The sequence below is a fragment of the Gallus gallus genome, chromosome 14, assembly GCF_016699485.2.
Source record: "Gallus gallus isolate bGalGal1 chromosome 14, bGalGal1.mat.broiler.GRCg7b, whole genome shotgun sequence".
In the NCBI taxonomy this organism is placed as follows: domain Eukaryota; kingdom Metazoa; phylum Chordata; class Aves; order Galliformes; family Phasianidae; genus Gallus; species Gallus gallus.
The window spans coordinates 12317082-12334195 of record NC_052545.1 but is presented as its reverse complement, the minus strand read 5'-3'; the positions used below and the strand labels follow the sequence as shown (position 1 = coordinate 12334195).

At 56.0% G+C, this 17114-nt stretch overlaps 3 protein-coding genes and 1 long non-coding RNA gene across 4 annotated transcripts; 3 read left to right on the top strand and 1 right to left on the bottom strand.

Annotated features, from left to right (window-relative positions):
• Positions 1 to 245: 245 nt before the first annotated feature.
• On the bottom strand, positions 246 to 6756 carry C7orf26 (C7orf26 homolog). The gene is made up of 6 exons (XM_414955.8): positions 6542 to 6756; positions 6137 to 6358; positions 5201 to 5366; positions 3439 to 3966; positions 1700 to 1739; positions 246 to 1019 (listed from the first exon to the last, which is right to left on the bottom strand). The coding sequence occupies exons 1-6, from the start codon at positions 6731 to 6733 to the stop codon at positions 812 to 814; spliced, it is 1356 nt and encodes a 451-aa protein (XP_414955.4). The 5' UTR covers positions 6734 to 6756; the 3' UTR covers positions 246 to 811.
• LOC121106800 lies at positions 707 to 4367 on the top strand. The gene is made up of 3 exons (XR_005839869.2): positions 707 to 846; positions 1217 to 1373; positions 1483 to 4367. It is a non-coding gene; the product is annotated as an uncharacterized LOC121106800 (long non-coding RNA).
• An 82-nt stretch (positions 6757 to 6838) lies between the features above and the next one.
• Positions 6839 to 11425, top strand: DNASE1 (deoxyribonuclease 1). Its single transcript, NM_001397356.1, has 9 exons — positions 6839 to 7463; positions 8570 to 8711; positions 9196 to 9284; positions 9422 to 9505; positions 9588 to 9703; positions 10061 to 10173; positions 10611 to 10765; positions 10843 to 10939; positions 11212 to 11425. Exons 2-9 carry the CDS (start codon positions 8571 to 8573, stop codon positions 11263 to 11265), a joined length of 849 nt encoding a protein of 282 aa, NP_001384285.1. The 5' UTR covers positions 6839 to 7463; position 8570; the 3' UTR covers positions 11266 to 11425.
• Positions 11426 to 14038: 2613 nt separating this feature from the next.
• On the top strand, positions 14039 to 17096 carry DNASE1L2 (deoxyribonuclease 1 like 2). The gene is made up of 8 exons (NM_001389741.2): positions 14039 to 14185; positions 14381 to 14469; positions 15369 to 15452; positions 15616 to 15716; positions 15828 to 15940; positions 16093 to 16247; positions 16337 to 16433; positions 17046 to 17096. The coding sequence occupies exons 1-8, from the start codon at positions 14039 to 14041 to the stop codon at positions 17094 to 17096; spliced, it is 837 nt and encodes a 278-aa protein (NP_001376670.2).
• The last annotated feature ends 18 nt before the right edge of the window (positions 17097 to 17114 follow it).

The window sequence follows — 17114 nt, the reverse complement described above, 5'->3', positions numbered from 1 at the left end:
CCTTCCTTGGGCACCGCGCAACAACACGACTCCCCATTGGCTACCTGCGTCATGTGACCAGCACAAGTGACGCATGCGCAAATCGGAAGAGCACATCGAGGCCACGCCCCCAAGCCCTGGCCACGCCCCCGAGCCCTTCCTGGCGGCCGGCAGCTGTCGCTCCGTCCCCAGCAGCAGCCTAACGCATCGCACCTTCCAATCGCTACCGAAAGATAAAGCGACAAAACTATCCGATGCACCTTAAGTGGTTTCCTTTAATAGGAAGTGATGTTTTATTCTACCTTGTGCTTCTGAAGCAAACGTTTGTGTTCCAAAAATATACAGTGTACACATTCTGTAGCTATAGATACAAACATTTACAAAGAGATGGACAGGCTGGAGTGGACTCACGTGGAAAACTGTATGGCTTTCCATCTGGCCCTACTGCCCAGAGCACGGCCGTGCTGCTCTCGGTGTGCCAAACATACAGGGGCTACTGAAAAACACCCTACTGAGAGATGTACTGAGCATGGGGGCTGTATGAAACACCGTGGGTCAAAAGGATTGCCACATGCTCCACAGGGTTCCGACTCGGCTGCCTTTTTCCACTCCCTCCCTTCATCCACGTGGTGCTCTCATACCCTCAGAGGACTTCAGAGTAACTGCTGTCCTCCTCCCCCTGTAGTCTTCTCTGCTCCCGGAGGTGGAGCCCTCCTGCAGGCACTGCCCAGCTTCCCAACAAAGAGGAAAACGTGGCTCTGGAGATGGTCGCTTTTCTCTGCAAGGCTTCCTCAGACCGAGGGAAGCCGTGACCTTCTGCAGTCTGAGCACGTTAGCGGATAGGCCTGTAGGGGAACGTCATGCCCGGTATGAACGTTTGTACGGGGTGAGCCGGGAGAGCGGGGTGAGCTGGGAGAGCGGGGTGAGCAGCGTGTGCGGGGTAACCCAGAGGGGGGGTGTGGATGTGAGGGTAGAATCCTGGAGGCAGAGCGCTGTGGGCCGGTTGCTGTACAGGTCCCGAGATCACCAGCTGCAACAGGCTGCAGGGAGAAGTGCAGACACTTGTGTTACTTTGAGAAGGCAAACAGGCTGCAAGCAAGCTCATCTTTACCTTGTGACTACTCCTCATTCAAGTGGACGCTGCTTTTCTGCTGTGAGCAGAGGTGGTATCTGTCATTTCCACCAAAGGCAGCAATGCTGCTTTTGAGTGTTATTCTTTTTTCTGTAATCCCCACAGGTTAATAAGACAGGAAACCCCAGGCTGGGTGCAGCTTTCCACAGCATAGGCACCATCAGGCTTTTGCAAGGGGAGATTCTACCTCTGAGCATGTTCAGCTACTACTAAGAAAAGATCAGAGGTTTGCTAAGGGTAAGAGGTGAGAAAGAAAGAACAGGTAAGCTCTGGTTTGGGTGAAACCATGGGGGGGTTGAGAATGGGATAATTTTGGGGCAGGTTCCATGCTGTCATTTTGTTTTCCCTTCTGTTCATTTGGTTTAATGCAGGTTGGGTAAAAACATCTCTATAATGGAACTCTCCTTGAGTTAAGCATCCAGCCTGCAAGAGAAAAACAACCATCGCCCTTAACCTGATACTAAGCTGTGTCTGAACAAAGGCCAGCTTCCAGACAGCAAGTACAAAGTTTTAAAGGAGGTTTTGTCTCAGCAGCTCTCAAGTATGTGTCTCAGGTACTTGAGACACAGGTACAGGGAGGACTCTTACTTGTTGTGTGGTAGCCTGGAGCACACGGTTCTCAAGTCATCTGAAAGAGAAGAGATGACACATCAATAAGGGTCAAGCAGAAATGAAAGCAACTTTCTTTCTAAGGTCAGGTTACTGGAAAAGCTCCAGTGACCCACAGATCCACAATCCCATTCTCAGAACAGTAAGATATTTGTAAGAGAGCAAATGTTTCTCTATTTATTCGGTTCTTAGCTCAGCTTTTTGTGCTTCAAACTTCATTCTGTGTTCTACTTTGAACCTACACTATCACACAGGAAACGACTTCACCTGAAGACAGCCCAAGCCTTAGCACAGCACACACAGCAGGCCTGACACAGCTATGCCCAGCTCCTGCCACCAGGAACGCTACACTGCAGCCAAGGGAGACAGCAGATCCCAGCTCACTGTGCTTGCAGCCACCCCTGCCTCTACCGTAGGAAATATAAGATGCTGCAGACCTCTCAGGATAACAGAAGAGCTCAAGCATTTGAAAACAGTTCAGGCAAGATGATCTTCAGATGTACAGTGCCAAGAACTGGGACTCAGTTGGCCACCAGGAAAAAAAATCTGAATCATCTGGCCACAGGAACACATCTATCAATAAGTAACTAAGACAGCTAATACAAGGCGTGACTGCTCCGTGAATACAGTGCTCATGATGACAAAGGCACTGAGTCAAAGGGCAGGAAAAGAACTGGTCTTAGAAACAGGAAAGACAGACAAAAGCCACACTAACAGGCTTCTTCAATAACTGCAACTTAAAATGCACAGACTGTAGTACAGTCTCACTGAAGGAGAACTGAAGGCCCTGAAGTTCCAGATAAACAGTCTTAATTTGCTTTTCTCATCCCTGGTTTAGCATATGAACCTCATGACAAGCTACTTCACAGTCTCTCCTTCAGCAAGTAAACTCAGAGAAGACAAACTGAAAAACAATTAAAGAGTGCTTCTTAACTAGCTACAAGTAATCCCTGGCCCCAGACTGCATGGGAAGTACACAGCTTTCCTGGAAAGCAATTATACAGTCAAGATCAAGTTCTGCCCACGCTCTCAGCTAAAGCAAGCTACACATTCACAGATGCAGAGCCAATACTGTGCCTCATCCCCCTGGTGAAGGAGCAACCTTTGACATTCAGCTTCATGCTCATCGGCACTGCACAGCTTCCCATCAGTTTAGGATTTCGGATCAAGCTTATGCTGCTCTGCCAAACCTCTTTATTTAAACTGCAGAAGTTTTAGTGATTCATAAGGTTACCACCATAAGAAATGGTTTCAACACTTTCTTCCTACTGTAAACACCATGATGTACATGCAACTCTGTGAGCTAGTTAGAAGGCAGCCCACACTGTTCTCATGAGAAACGCAGGAGGAACTACAGGCTGGAGTCTCTGCTGGAGAATTGGGCCAAGCAAGACAACTCTGAGCTCCCTCTGGCTCCTGAGCATCACTTTCTGCATTTCACAGCAAGTTCACAAAGCTGGTGGAAAAATAAATTAAGTGTGCCAACTGGGACAAGTGCAGTGGTTTCACGTGACACGTCTGCTCTCCACTCTCAAAAGCTGGTCCCAGAATTGTTTTTCAAAGCAGGGAGAGTTCAGAGTGGGATCAATACCTTAGCAAAGAGCCTCGGCAGTATAAGGTCACGTCCCTCTCGTGACATCCACACACTGGAGGAAAAGAATCCAAGGCCAGGCTCTTTGGCAGCCCTACTGACCTTCCCCCAAGTCAACCCCACCTACCTCGGGTGCAGAGGAGCGCTCCTGATGCCATGGCCACCTGCAAGGCCTGAGCCAGTCTGTCCAGAGCCAGTTCAATCTCTTTGGATGCATTGAGAGGATTGAGTTCATCAGACAGTCTGTTAATTTCTTCCACAAGTGGAACCACGTGATCAAAGGGTATTAGCCCCAGGCGCCCATAAAGGTTCTTCTCCGTTAAGTGTCCCTGAAGCATCATAAGAACCTGCAGGACACTTAGATGCAGCTTTGAATACAGTTGATGGCAATCTCCATCATCTCCTTCAGTCGAGTCCTTGGCAATCTTGCTGGTGGGGTGGCCATTGGAGAGCGAGGCTTTCTTCCTCCTTTTGTAAGCCAAGGGGGCCTTCACGCACCAACGGATCAGCCCCGTCAGCGGGGTGAGCTCTAAAAACCCTATGGGCAGGTTGGCTGCAATAGGAGTGTTCAGAAAGGTGATGAGGATCAAGCGGGGGTCTTCGAAGATCCAGGAAACAATCAACTCGAGCAGATCTGAAGGAGGGATGAGGTCATCTGAAGCCAGGGAAGACATCGCACAGTGAGCAGGACAGGACAGCACTCCAACCTCTCCCACACATACACACTTTCTGCACTGTCACAACTGCCATTTCAGAACCCCCCCAAGTCTGCCATTCTTTCAAGAAACAATTTTGCCCCTGGGTGACACAACCATACTCCTGTTAAGGTCAGCTTTTGTTCTGAAGGCACCACATCAACGTTTAACCCTTTCTACAGCAAAGCTTTTTTTGTTATTTTCTATCCAGGCATGCTGCTGTTTGTGTAAGCAAATCCTGTCCTCAGAACACGGTGAAGATCTCATTGAAAAACAAGCTTTCCTTCCTTGTAACATCAGCAACATCTCAAATCAAGACATAAAACAACAATAACAGTAAATAAGTGCTTCCTACAGCTCATGCTATTTTTTTTCCTGATGTCTTTTAAAGTTGGATGAGATTTCACATGGTTGCACAGAATATATACAAAATATTGAGGGAAAACATACTGCAAGTTCTACCAAATACTTTTAAAAGCCTGCATCTCTCTCTCATCAACATCAAGCTACTGAGAAGAGTGTGCAAAACACTTCCTTTCTCCATAACAAACAGTATTTAGGGTTTTTTTGAATGCCATGCAGTGTTGGCATTTAGCACATGGCTGTTTGGTGGCCGATCACAAGTTGTCTCACTGAGTAAAAATCAGCCTTATTTTAGACACGTACATGTTTCTAGTCTCTGAGCAACATCAACATGAGACAGGACGTACCAATACGAGGTCCTGCACAGGAGGTACACTGTTAATTGCATTTCATATCACTGCTCGAGAGAAATCCAGGTCCAGCTTGTGAACATTCAGAATCTGAATTTTCTCCTTTTTTAGAAGGAATTTGACTGGCAAACAGACCTGAGTCTATCTGCTGGCTAGCAGACACAACAGGGAAGAAAAACTGCCCAGTCCAAGTAGATCTTCCTTCATTCCTAATGCTGCTCAATCAAGGAGGTCCCTTTGTCCTTTGCCCACTATCAGGTGTTACCTGGCTGCTACTCTATTACAGACTCTCCTTTCAGTTACTCCTTACTTTTTTCCTCACCCCAGCAACAGTTGAGGTCATAACCCTGAGCTGCTGGCAGCAACAGTACCACTGTAACAAGCATCTTAAGAATTTCTGCAGTTAATGCTTGCAACTGTTAATTTGTGTTGCTTTACACCATACCTCTTGCTTTGCAAGACACAGCCAAGAAACATTTACCTGAGGAGAGGTCATAGAGAGCTGTGACCGCTGTAATGAACTGGCAGCAGAAGCGAGGACTGGCACTGAATATCTGCTTCAGAGTTTGGATGGACCCTGGCACCAAGTTGCAGTAGTCATCAACCAAGGCTTGGGCTAATCTCACACAGAACACCGCAGGAGTTCGCTGCAGGGATGGAAGGCAGCACAGCATGAGAAGCAGCTTAAAACAAACCACAGAAAGTTCTACAGAGCTGGCTTTCAGTTCACTCTGCCCAGATACTCCCTGTTAATTAATCCAGGTACTTCATCCAGACGCTTTGCTGGTTCAACATCTGTGTTTCCACTTTCCCAAAATCAAAGCGCACGCTCTCTCTGCGCATAAATGACCCATTCATTTAGAATAGAATTTTAATATGGAAAAATTCTGTGCAGTGCTCACACTGCTTAAGAGCTGTGTTCTACAAAATAACCTACAGACTCTTCTGCTGCCCAGGATACACTCCTTCCTCTACCAAAGCTCAACAGATGGAACACCGTACGTAGATTAGCAAAAGCTCTGCTCTGTGTTGGAGCAAAGGATGGATGTGAGTACAGAGGGTGGTGACGCACTGAACAGGTTGCCCAAGGAGGCTGTGGATGCCCCATCCCTGGAGGCATTCAGGGCCAGGCTGGATGTGGCTCTGGGCAGCCTGGTCTGCTGGTTGGCGACCCTGCACACAGCAGGGGGTTGAAACTCAATGGTCATTGTGGTCCTTTTCAACCCAGGCCATCCTACGATTCTATGTGAGCACAGAGATGTGTGATGGAAGCTGCAGCAGCTGGCTGCTACATCAGTTAAAACTACCATGGAAGAGGAGCTGCCTGCAAGCAGCTGCCACCAACCATTAGGTGTCACCCACTGCAGCACAGCCCCCTGCTCCTTCCCACACTGATTTGTTCACCCCGAAATCACACCTGCAGCCAGAAGGCAGCACACTCCAGCACAGGGACTCTGCACACAGCCACTGCCATGGAAACCAGCTTTCCCAGTAAAGCCATCCTGTTGTCATCCGCTTTGTTCCCTTGAGGGCTGAAGAGCGACGAGAAAATGATCTGCCGAACCGAATCCTTGGTTTGCTCTTGGAAATAATTGCACATGATCTCAAGGAGCTGCAGTTCCTGGAGCGAATTCAATCTCTGGAACAAAACAGAAGCAAAGCCGCGAATCACAGTGGGGATTCACGAGAAAAGAGGGCGGTTCGGTGCCACATCGCGGGTTTACAACTCGGCGTTTGCCACCGCCTCACCAAACCCCGCAGCCCCTCTGGCACAGCAACGCCCCACACAGGGGCACACAGGGCCTCAAGGGGAGGGCCGCACCTTGGGAGGAGCGCCGCGCTCCTTGGGGACCTGGAAGAGGAACTCCTCCAGCAGCTCAGCCGGGCCTTTATCCACCAGGGGCAGCGGAGCGCTCTGCAGCTGGCTGCTGAAGTAGATATCGAGGTGATACAACACCTCCTTGGCGGCGCTCAGCGCGTCCCGCCGGAGCAACGAGTGCCGGATGTCACTCATGGTTCTCTCCCCGCTCCCGGCGCGGCGCGGCCTTCTCGCGAACGCGCAGGCGCACAACGGTGGGGCGCTACGGAAGCTCGCAGAGCCCAAAAGACGTCGAACGCGTTCCGCCCCGCTCTGCAGCGCCCTCTGTTGGTGGGGTTGCGCGCTGCACCCTCATGCTGTGGGTGGCGAGTGTCACTCGTAGTGCTGTTTTGGCCACTGGTCTCTGTCCTCGGGGACCCCCCCGCGGCCCCACAGGCCGCGGGGGGGGGGCCCGAGGACAGAGACCAGTGGCAGAAACCTGAGTGCATGCCCCATCCCACAGCACAGGGCACAAGCTTGAGACCACCAAAGTGCATTCCAGTCCAATAAATGGTGTTAAAACACCCCCCAGCAGGCTGCAAGTGGTCATTTCCCATGCAAGCACGGCCCCGTGTTGTCCACCTGGGGTGCATTGCAACCTGGGGACACCTATCAGTGCTCTCAGCGCTTCACCGCTGCTGGCATTGCTTGAAAGGGCCATTTATTTATTTTCTTCCCACTGAACAGACCTTTGTTTCCATGAAAAAATGCCATATGGAGCCCGAGGCCTTGCACGCTTGTTGGCTGGGCTGCTGGCAAAGCGAGCATGGCCCTCCCCATAAACACAGGTGTTGCTCCTCCTTCCCCTTGCAGTGACCAGGGGACGGCTCCACAGGTACGTCACGCTCCTGAGGATCTCTCTGCAAAGCCACTTTCTGCAGCTCGGGTGAGTTTTGCTCCAGTGCAAAGGCTGCAGCTCACGGGCATCACCTGAGCATCTGCATGCATGCATACATCTGCATGCACGCATACATGCGTGCCTCGGGGAGAAGGAGTCGGGGCATTCCCATATGGTAGCATTACCAGGAATTGTAGCATTAGAAACTTAAGCATTTGCCTTTATAGCAAGGAGGGGAAAAAGGGAAAGCTGAGTGCTTTTATCAGACTGGCTGCTCCAGCCACAAAAACAAGCCTGGGGGGCCTCAAAGCTGGGGTTATTTCCCAGTCCTACCAGCAGATCCCATTGCTGCTCCAGGTGCTCAGGGCACACAGGCTTGGCCGCAGTTCAGATCCGATCGTGCTGGAAGGACGTGGTGAAATATTACCCTAAAAGCCTTACCTGTGGATGGAGGCAGCTGCGTGGCCTTGGAGCAGGGTCCTGTAGTACTGTCCTGGGTGCAGACAGGGCAGGAGCAGTGAGGGTAACATGGTAGCCCCAGGGTGCAGGGGGCCTTTGCCCACTGCAGGGAAGGATGCTGCTGGCATGCACGAGTGCTGGGGGTATGCAACCCTCACTCTGCTCCAGCACAGCTGCTATAGGGTCTTTTGGATACCTGGTGCAGACCCGAGGAGCAATGGGAGAGGCACAAACAGAGATGTCCCCTCCCAGGTGGGTCACAGAGAGCAGGGAAAGCCCACGAACACCCGTGTGACAGCAACTGTGTCCGTGCATAGCTCAGTGACCTTAAGATCTGCAGCACAGCACAGGGAAGCAGCTCTACGGGAGGTCCCTCCAGCACATAAAACGCCCAGAAAAGCTCTGCTCTGCACCCGTGCTCAGGGCCAGGGAGGGCTCCAGCTGGGCCAGCAGCTCCTGCTCCCACAGCACTTGTGACCAAGCCCAGAGAGGTGTCCGTGAGTGAAGGAGCAGCTGCTCTGAGTCACCTGGAATGGCATTTGCTCCCGTGCCAGTTATCAGCTCAGGCTCTGCAGGAGGTCCGGGCTGCCTGCAGGAGGATGGGCAGCGGGGACAGCGGGATGGAGGCCCATATGAGGCAGGGACAAGGACTCATCCCTCTGCTCTGCATACCATCCCTGTCCTTCTGCATGCAGGATGGCAAGGCTGGTGCTGGAGCTGCTGGCTGCGGCGCTGCTGCTGCGTGTGGCCGCCACGCTGAGGATCAGTGCCTTCAACATCAGGACGTTTGGAGACAGCAAGATGTCCAACCAGACGGTCGCAGGCTTCATCGTCTCTGTGAGTGCTGGGGGAGAGGAGCAGCATTGGCTGTGCTCCGTCCCTGGGATGTGGTTGGCTTGGGGCAGCCAGGCATTGGCTTTCTGGAGATGGCTGTCCATTCCCGTGTGTGCATGCATTCATGCATGCATCCGTGCCTCCATCCATCTGTGCCTCTATCCATGCTTTTTCCCTGTCTCCACCTACCCTCCCACTTGCTGTCCCCCAGTCCCCATCTCCAGCCCAGGCTGTCTCCGTTCTCACTGGCCTCTGCCTAAGGCCAGGAACTGCTCAATGCCACCCAGGCACCTCAGAGCAGCTTATGCCTGATATGCTGCTGGCATGATGGATGCTGGAGAGACGATGTTGGAGGCTCCCGTGTCCCTCTATGGGACTCCAAGCCAGAGGGGTCCTTCCCAGGGCTCTCTGTCCCCGACTGGCATCACAAGTGACCCCATGAGCAGCTCCCAGCCACGGGTGAGCAGCTCACAGCTTGTCCCTGCAGATCCTGGTGCAGTACGACATCACCTTGGTGCAGGAGGTGCGGGATGCTGACCTGAGCTCCGTGAAGAAGCTGGTGTCCCAGCTCAACAGGTGACCCTGATGGCACTGGGTGCCTGGTGCCAGCAAATGGGCGCTTGGGCAGAGCCTGGGCAGCATCTTGCTGCGCCCCAACACCTCCAGCTTGGCCAGAGAGATCCTCCCTCACTGTCCCCACGTCTTCCTCCCAGTGCATCATCGTACCCCTACAGCTTTTTGAGCAGCATCCCCCTGGGTCGGAACAGCTACAAGGAGCAGTACGTCTTTATCTATAGGTAAGGGATGCCACCGGTGTCCCCCTACCAAACTGCTGTCCCCTCCTGGAGGGAGCTGCACCTTCCCATTGCCCTCCCTCAGGTCGGACATCGTCTCTGTGCTGGAAAGCTACTACTATGATGATGGCTGTGAGTCCTGTGGGACGGACATCTTCAGCAGGGAGCCCTTCATCGTGAAGTTCTCCTCTCCCACCACCCGTGAGCAGAGCTGCTGCATGGCAGCTGTGTCACTGTTCCCACTGAGGCTGCTGCCCCCGGCCCCATCGGCCCCACTGCCAGCCTGTGGGGCTGCCTGAACCCATCATAGGGTCCCCACTGTGGTCACTCACTGCTGCAGGGGCTTCTCCTACCTGCAGGTGCCTCAGGGTTTGCCCACCACGTCCCATCTCCCATCACCTCCCAGCTCCCATCATAGTTCACATTCACATGCTCCTATCTCTCCTCCACCTCCTGCCTCCTTCCCAAAACCACGAGAGCTTGGGAAAAAGGAGAGCAACAGAGCCCTGGGGCTGCCCTGGCTCCATGCCCGGGGGCTGACAGCTGTGTCCTTGTCAGAGTTGGATGAGTTTGTCATCGTGCCGCTGCACGCAGAGCCCAGCAGCGCTCCAGCTGAGATCAACGCACTCACCGATGTCTACACGGATGTCATCAACAAGTGGGAGACCAACGTGAGTGGCACTGAGATGTCCCCACTCCCTCCTGGGGACGCAGGTGGGCTGTGGCACATCCCAGCAGCCATCCATAGAGAGATGCATCCCATGGAAGACCTCGTGTGCCTGTCGGAGCAGGTGCCACCCCGCAGTGTGTGGGCGCAGAGATGGCACAGAGCTGCTGGCTGGCTCTCTGGCTCCACAGAGAACTGCATGGGTCCTGCTGCCCTATATGAGTCTGGGGAGCCATTGCTGCCCTGTAATATCTGTTCCTAGCCTATAGGCATGGCTGAAAGGCTCTGGAGGGCTGCCCACGCTAGCTATATGGCCACGAAACCCCGCTGACTCTTGGGGCAACCCGAGATCAGGGCTCACTGGTGGGCACTGCACCCACGTGCAGCCCTGCTGTGGGCACCGGGGCCACGAGCCAGGCTCAGCGCAGTGCTGCCCTGCAGAACATCTTCTTCATGGGTGACTTCAATGCTGACTGCTCCTATGTGACCGCGGAGCAGTGGCCCTCCATCCGCCTGCGCTCCCTGAGCTCCTGCGAGTGGCTCATCCCCGACAGCGCCGACACCACCGTCACCAGCACCGACTGCGCCTACGACCGGTGGGTGGCACAGCAGAGGGTATGGGGGCTGCCATGGGGGGAGCAGCAGGTGCTGACCCCCGGCACTGTCCTGGCAGCATCGTTGCCTGTGGCTCCGCGCTGCGCCAGGCGGTTGAGTATGGCTCTGCTACGGTCAACAATTTCCAGGAGACTTTGCGTATCCAGAACAAGGATGTGAGTGAGGGGGCAGGGGCTGGGTGATGGCAGGGTCCTGCTGAGGGGCTGAGGGTTTCACCTGATGCTACATAAATCCAAGCCACAAAGCCTTGTGAGTATACACAGGCACCCAAGGGTGGCTCTGCTCCCACCTGTGCACCACTGCAAAGCAACATTTGGGGAGTGGTCTGCATTTGGGGCTGGAGCAGAACCTTTGAGCCCCAGCTGGATGCAGCAAGGAGACCGGCTGTGGGCAAGCAAAGCCACCCCTCTGCTTTCCCTGCACTCAGGCTTTGGCCATCAGTGACCATTTCCCAGTGGAGGTGACGTTGAAGGCCCGCTGAGACCTGAGCCAACAGCCAGCAGTGAGGAGTCCACGCACCGCTGGCTCCAACAAAGCTCCGTAACCACTTGATTTGCTGCACGCTGCCTCTGCAAGGAGCCAGCCCTCAGGGCTCCTGCCACTGTGGGATGCCCTCAGCTTGCATTAAAATGATGCCGTGTTCAGCCCTGGTGCTCTGGAGAGAGATTCAGGCTCAGCTGGCAGCAGGGTGCTGCTCCCACACAAGGGCCATCAGCGAGCTCCCATCCCCCCGACCATACACCCCATAAGCACCATCCTGCATGCGTGCTGTGCACCCCCACGTGCCCACTGATGCACACACTTCCTCTCATGCACGCTCCTCCATATGCACATCATCCCATGCGCACACAATGCTGCGCACCCCATGCACTCCAATTCCCTACGTGCCATTCCATGTGTGCACACCCGCATGGCTCCAAGCTGGATGCACGCACACACACCCCCCGAGAGCCTTTGCACACATACACATTCCCTTGCACACATCCTGCCCTGCAAACCCCACCATCTCCTGTGCGTCCCAGAGCTGCCTCACACATGTGCCATCGCTCCCATCCCATAGGACTCATTTCCACTTTTCCATGCCGCATTTTGGGGACACACCTGAGGGCATGAGGGTGCTCAGCAAAGGAACACCCCTAGAGAACAACCATTTAGTCACTGGGGTGCTCAGGGTGCTCATCCATTCGCCTCCACCACCCATCCATAGCTCAGCAACACCCTGCCGTGGGGCATCCCTGTCATGGAGCCAAGATGAGAGCACCAGGCCCCGTGAGTGGGAAGAGCAGCTCCTATCTGAGCAAGCAAGAAAGCAGGATGCTGGGAAAGGCCTGGGAGGGTTCAGGCAGGACCTGTCACTCTCGCTGAGTCGTGGGATGCAGGCAGCTCTTCCTACATCTCATGGGGCCACATCCTGCTGGAGCCCTCCTGGCTGTGGGGTGTCTGATGGGTGCAGGTGATGACGATGGCAGGCAGTGGAGGATGTGAGTCAGCTCCCATGCCGTGGTGCGGTGCCTTCCCGGGGGTTTCTGTGCCTTCTCAGGGTTTCAGTGCCTTCCCGGGGTGTCAGTGCCTTCCTGGGGGCTTTGGTGCCTTCCTGGGGGTTTCAGTGCCTGTGTGTGAAGGGTCCCACTTGGATATTTCACACCCTGTGGGACCCTGCGTGCCCCAGCAGCCCCCTGCAAGGAAGGGCCGTGCCATGGGTCATCATTCCCAGAGGAGAAAGAGGAAATGTTTCTCCCAAAGGAACCGGGCCACACACTGCCTGCAGGGATGGTGCAAAGCCTGAGCTTAGCAATCCTGCAGGAATGCAAAGATGTACCTGAGGATACCGGACTCACCCCGTGACTGATGGTGAGGATGCCATGCCAGTGGTGTGTGCAACAGCCTGACGAGCCCCGGCATGAAGAAAGGTCACCTCCTTAGCTGCCAGCTCTGTCCCCTGACCCCCTGGGATGCGGTGTGCACATGGGGACCCTGGGACACGGTCCCAGCCATGTTGCAGCCTCAGCAGTGGGATCAGGTCGGCACCGTGCCCTGGGCTGCTTTGAGTCATGAGCAGGGCTGCTTTATGCAACCAATGGAACTGCTTCGGGTGCCCAATGGAGCTGCTTGAGGCCACCAGCAGGGTTGCTTTGGGTGAGCAGTGGAGTGATCCTGGCTGACCACTGTGGCTGCTCCAGGCGTTTGTGGCTCACCCCTTGCACAGAGCCTCGCCGTGCCACTGAGGACCCAACCGGCTTGACCCGAATGCCCCGCCGTTTCCTTCTGTTCCTTCTAATTACACGTCTGAATCATCTGCATTAAGGCCATCCCCTCCAGCCACCCGCCCCCCGCATGGCACAGCGCTGCGCTGGGGGCACTGCCAGCTGCCCACCCCAGCTGCACACCTTGAGCCCCCCACACTCTCAGCCCCACTGGGCTGCCCCACTGCTCCCACTCCTCCCCAGCCCCTTCATGGCACCGAGCACAGAGATGCTGACGCCAGCCCCACCCTGCCCCCGTGCGGGTTTTGGTTTCCCAATGGAGGAAGGAGCCCAAACCTGTGCCAAAACACCCACGGGGGTGTCCGACTCATCCTGCTTTTCCAGCGTCTCAGCTGGGAATAAAACAGCCCGCCTGCCGCCGGCAGGGCAGTGGTGCTGCGTGCTCACAAGGTAAGGATGGAGCTGGGGCTGCGACGTGATGGACTGGGAGCCGGGGTACCTGTAGTGTGGGCACTCCCTGTGGTTCATCCATGGATCTGGAAGAACCGGGGGCTGCTGGAATTAGGAGTAGCTTCCGCACCTTCCAAGTCTGATGACTGATGCAATCCCAGCACAGAAAGCAACCGGCTTCGGGGAGCAGCACGGAAGAGATGGTGAAGGGGGTCTGTGGCTGCGTTTAAAGATGCAGAAGAGCAGTGCAGCATCAGGAGGGGACTGCGAGCAAACAGAAGGATGCAAAACATTCTGGGGTGCAGGCAGGGAGGGAAGGAGCCTGCAGTGGGAGCAGGAGAGCCTCGTGGGGAGCGGGGCTGGGAGCTCCCAGAGCTCACAAGTGATGGGTAGAGGCGCTCCTGGGCAGAATGAGCTTCGTCTTCCTCTGGAATTGGTGGCAGCCCACCTGCTGGCTTGGTACCCACCAGAGCACAGCAGCTGGGAAGGACCTAAGTGGACTTTTTCACTCTATCCCCATATGCGAAGCCTATTTCCAAGCTCAGAATAAAGCCTGGCTCCCGTCGTTGCATCCTGCGGCTCAGAATCCCTCCTGGCAGAATGGGGACCGTGGTGCTGGCACTGTCCCTGCTGAGCACGGCTCTCCTGTGCCCAGCCACTGCCGTGCTGCGCATCGGTGCCTTCAACATCCAGGCATTTGGGGACAGCAAGATGTCTGATGAGAGCGTGGCAGACGTCATCATCAACGTGAGTACGGCCGGTGCTGCGTGGAGCACGTGGGGGTGGGCTGTGCGCAGGGGCAGAGCGGGGACATCTGCCCTGGCACTGATGGGCTTGTGTGACACTGTGGGGTGACCCAATGCTGGGACGCACGCGGGGTCTGTGCTCACCACCCCAGCACCCATCACAGCGCCAGGCTTCCTCTCACCATCACCGCTGCAGATCCTGCGCCGCTACGACATCGTGCTGGTGCAGGAGGTGCGCGACTCCGACCTGAGCGCCGTCACCGAGCTCCTGGAGCAGCTCAACAGGTACGAGCAGGGCTGGGGATTGAAGCCACGTGCTGGCACCGGGCAGGGAAAATGGAGCCTCTTGAGCAATAAATGGCAAACAAAAGAAATCCTGTCGAAAGGCGGTTTGTTTTCTGGAAGGGGAATAAGGGGAAATTGTTGGAGGTTCGCGGGAGGAAATGGGAAGGAGCAGCTGAGGTGCCTGCGGGCAGCCTGGAGCCTGCTGGGTGCCATGAGGTGCATCGCCCCGGGGGCACAGTGGTGCCAATGGGGCAAAAGCCTTGGGAAGGCTGAGGTCACACCTGAATGCAGGAGGCTGAAAGGAACTGCAGCTCTGGCACATTGAGTCTGGAAAAGGCAACGGGATGGGAAAGCTGAGGCTGGGGATGAAGGGTGCGTGGTGGTACCGCACAGCTGGGGGCTTAGTCCGGCAAAATGCGACTAATCAGCCCCAAGGCAGATGTGGAGTGGTGGAGGTGGCTGTGCCGTGAGGTGCAGAGCTCTGACAGCCAAGGGTGCCACGGGGATAGGGGTCCTCCAGCGGTGGGACTTCAGAGCTGAGTGAGGCTGTGGCAGAGATGAGTGCTCCCAAGCAGGCACACCCGGCCCACGTCCTCACCCCTTTGGTCCCCTCCAGCATCACCACAAAGCGAGTGTGGCAACAAGGGTGATGCCAGGCCCTGCAGGCGCCAGGCTGCCAATTAACCTCATTTAGCTTAGATGCAAATGAAGATGGAGAGCATCCCTGCAGAGAAACGCTTGGCAGGGGTCAGACCTGCACCCTGCTGGTGTGTAGGGAGAATGGAGCCCGTGGCTGGGGATGGGGGGTGGCTCAGGGCTGCGGTGCCCATGGAACGGGCAGAGCCGGGGACACGGCAGGGCTGTGCCAGCACCGTGCCAGCTGTGCCACTGTCCTGCAGCGTGTCCTCATCCCCATACGACTATGAGATCAGCGGGCCCCTGGGACGGGACAACTACAAGGAGATGTACCTCTTCATCTACAGGTAACGGGGTGGGCGCACTGCTGTCCCCATCGGGGTGCCGCAGAGGGGACGCAGGGCTCCCACGTCACTGGCTGGAATTCAGGACACCAAAGCCACCACGGCAGGGCTGAGCCGTGCTGGTGGGCCATGATGAGCCCGGGGTCACTGTCCCCTCATCCTGCAGAACGGATGCTGTGTCGGTGGCGGACACCTATCAGTACGAGGACCCGCAGGACATCTTCAGCCGGGAGCCATTCGTCCTCAGGGTGTCAGCACCCCACAGCAGTGAGCAGAGCGGGGCAGGGGGCGGCCCCTCAGGCTGAACGAGGATGGGTGACAGCAGGAGGTGGCTGCCGGGCTGTGGCCACAAACAGACTCACGTTGCTCTCCCCACAGAGGCGGAGGAGTTCGTGATGGTGCCGTTGCACTCAGCCCCGCACGATGCTGTCGCTGAGATCGACGCGCTCTACGATGTCTACCTGGCTGTGGTCAACAAGTGGGGGACAGACGTGAGTGCCCCAGCAGCACCGTCCCCACTCTGGCCCCGTCTCCTTCCAGGGCAGGAAGGGATGGCCACAAGGCTGGGGGGTCACGGCCAGGCCATGGGGGTGGATGGTCAGGGGCAGCCCTGCCGTCAGCCCCCACGTGGCCCTTTCTGCAGAACATTGTGTTCCTGGGGGACTTCAATGCCGACTGCAGCTACGTGAAGCAGAGCGACTGGGCCTCCATCCGCCTGCGCAGCAGCGACGTCTTCAAGTGGCTGATCCCCGACAGCGCCGACACCACCGTGGGGAAGTCGGACTGTGCCTACGACAGGTGGGTGCTGCCATGGCTCTGTGCTAAAGGGCCCCGCAGAGGCTCCGGTGAGGTGGGAGGAGTGCCCACCATATGCTGTTCCCTTGCAGGATTGTGGTGTGTGGAGCCAGGCTGAAGAGGAGCATCGTACCAAACTCAGCCACTGTGTACAACTTCCAGCGTGCTTTCCAGCTGGAGCAGGAAGAGGTGAGCAGGGATCATCAGCCAGGACTCAGCGTGGCTGCTGTGCACGGTGCTGTTGGGGACAGCAAAGCTGAGCTGCTCCAGGTGCAGCAAAGACAATCCGGCACCATGGTGCTGCCAGTGTTTGGGGTTAGGCAGCCTGGGCCCAGCCGTGTGGGCTGCTGCACTTCTGAGCCAGCACAACTGCAGGGTGGAGCAGCCTCAGCAGCAGCCCCAGGTGGCTCTGGCTGGGAAGGCATGCAGGGAAGGCATGCAGCCCTCACCTAAGGCATGCAGCTGCCCCCCACAGCCAGCCAACGTGGGGCTGAGTGTGTGTGGGGGTCCATGGAACAACGCATGAGGGGGATTTGGGGTCACTGCCCATCCCTGTGGGAAGAGAGGAGATGTATGGGGAGTTTCTGTGGCTTTCATGGGCAGGAGCAGCATGGCAGGGGCACAGCTCCATGACTCCCAGGCTGGGGACATTCAGTCCACATCCAGCAGCCAGAAGGTCCCACTCAGTGATGACAGCCACTCAGTGATGACAGCCACCCCAAGGGCCCCATCAGTGCTGTGAGGGGCACGGGGCTCACACAACCCTGGTGTTACACCTCCCTGCCTCCTGTCTTCTTGCAGGCCCTGGCAGTCAGCGACCATTACCCCGTCGAGGTGAAGCTGATGGCCTGAGTTCCTCCTGCTGCCACA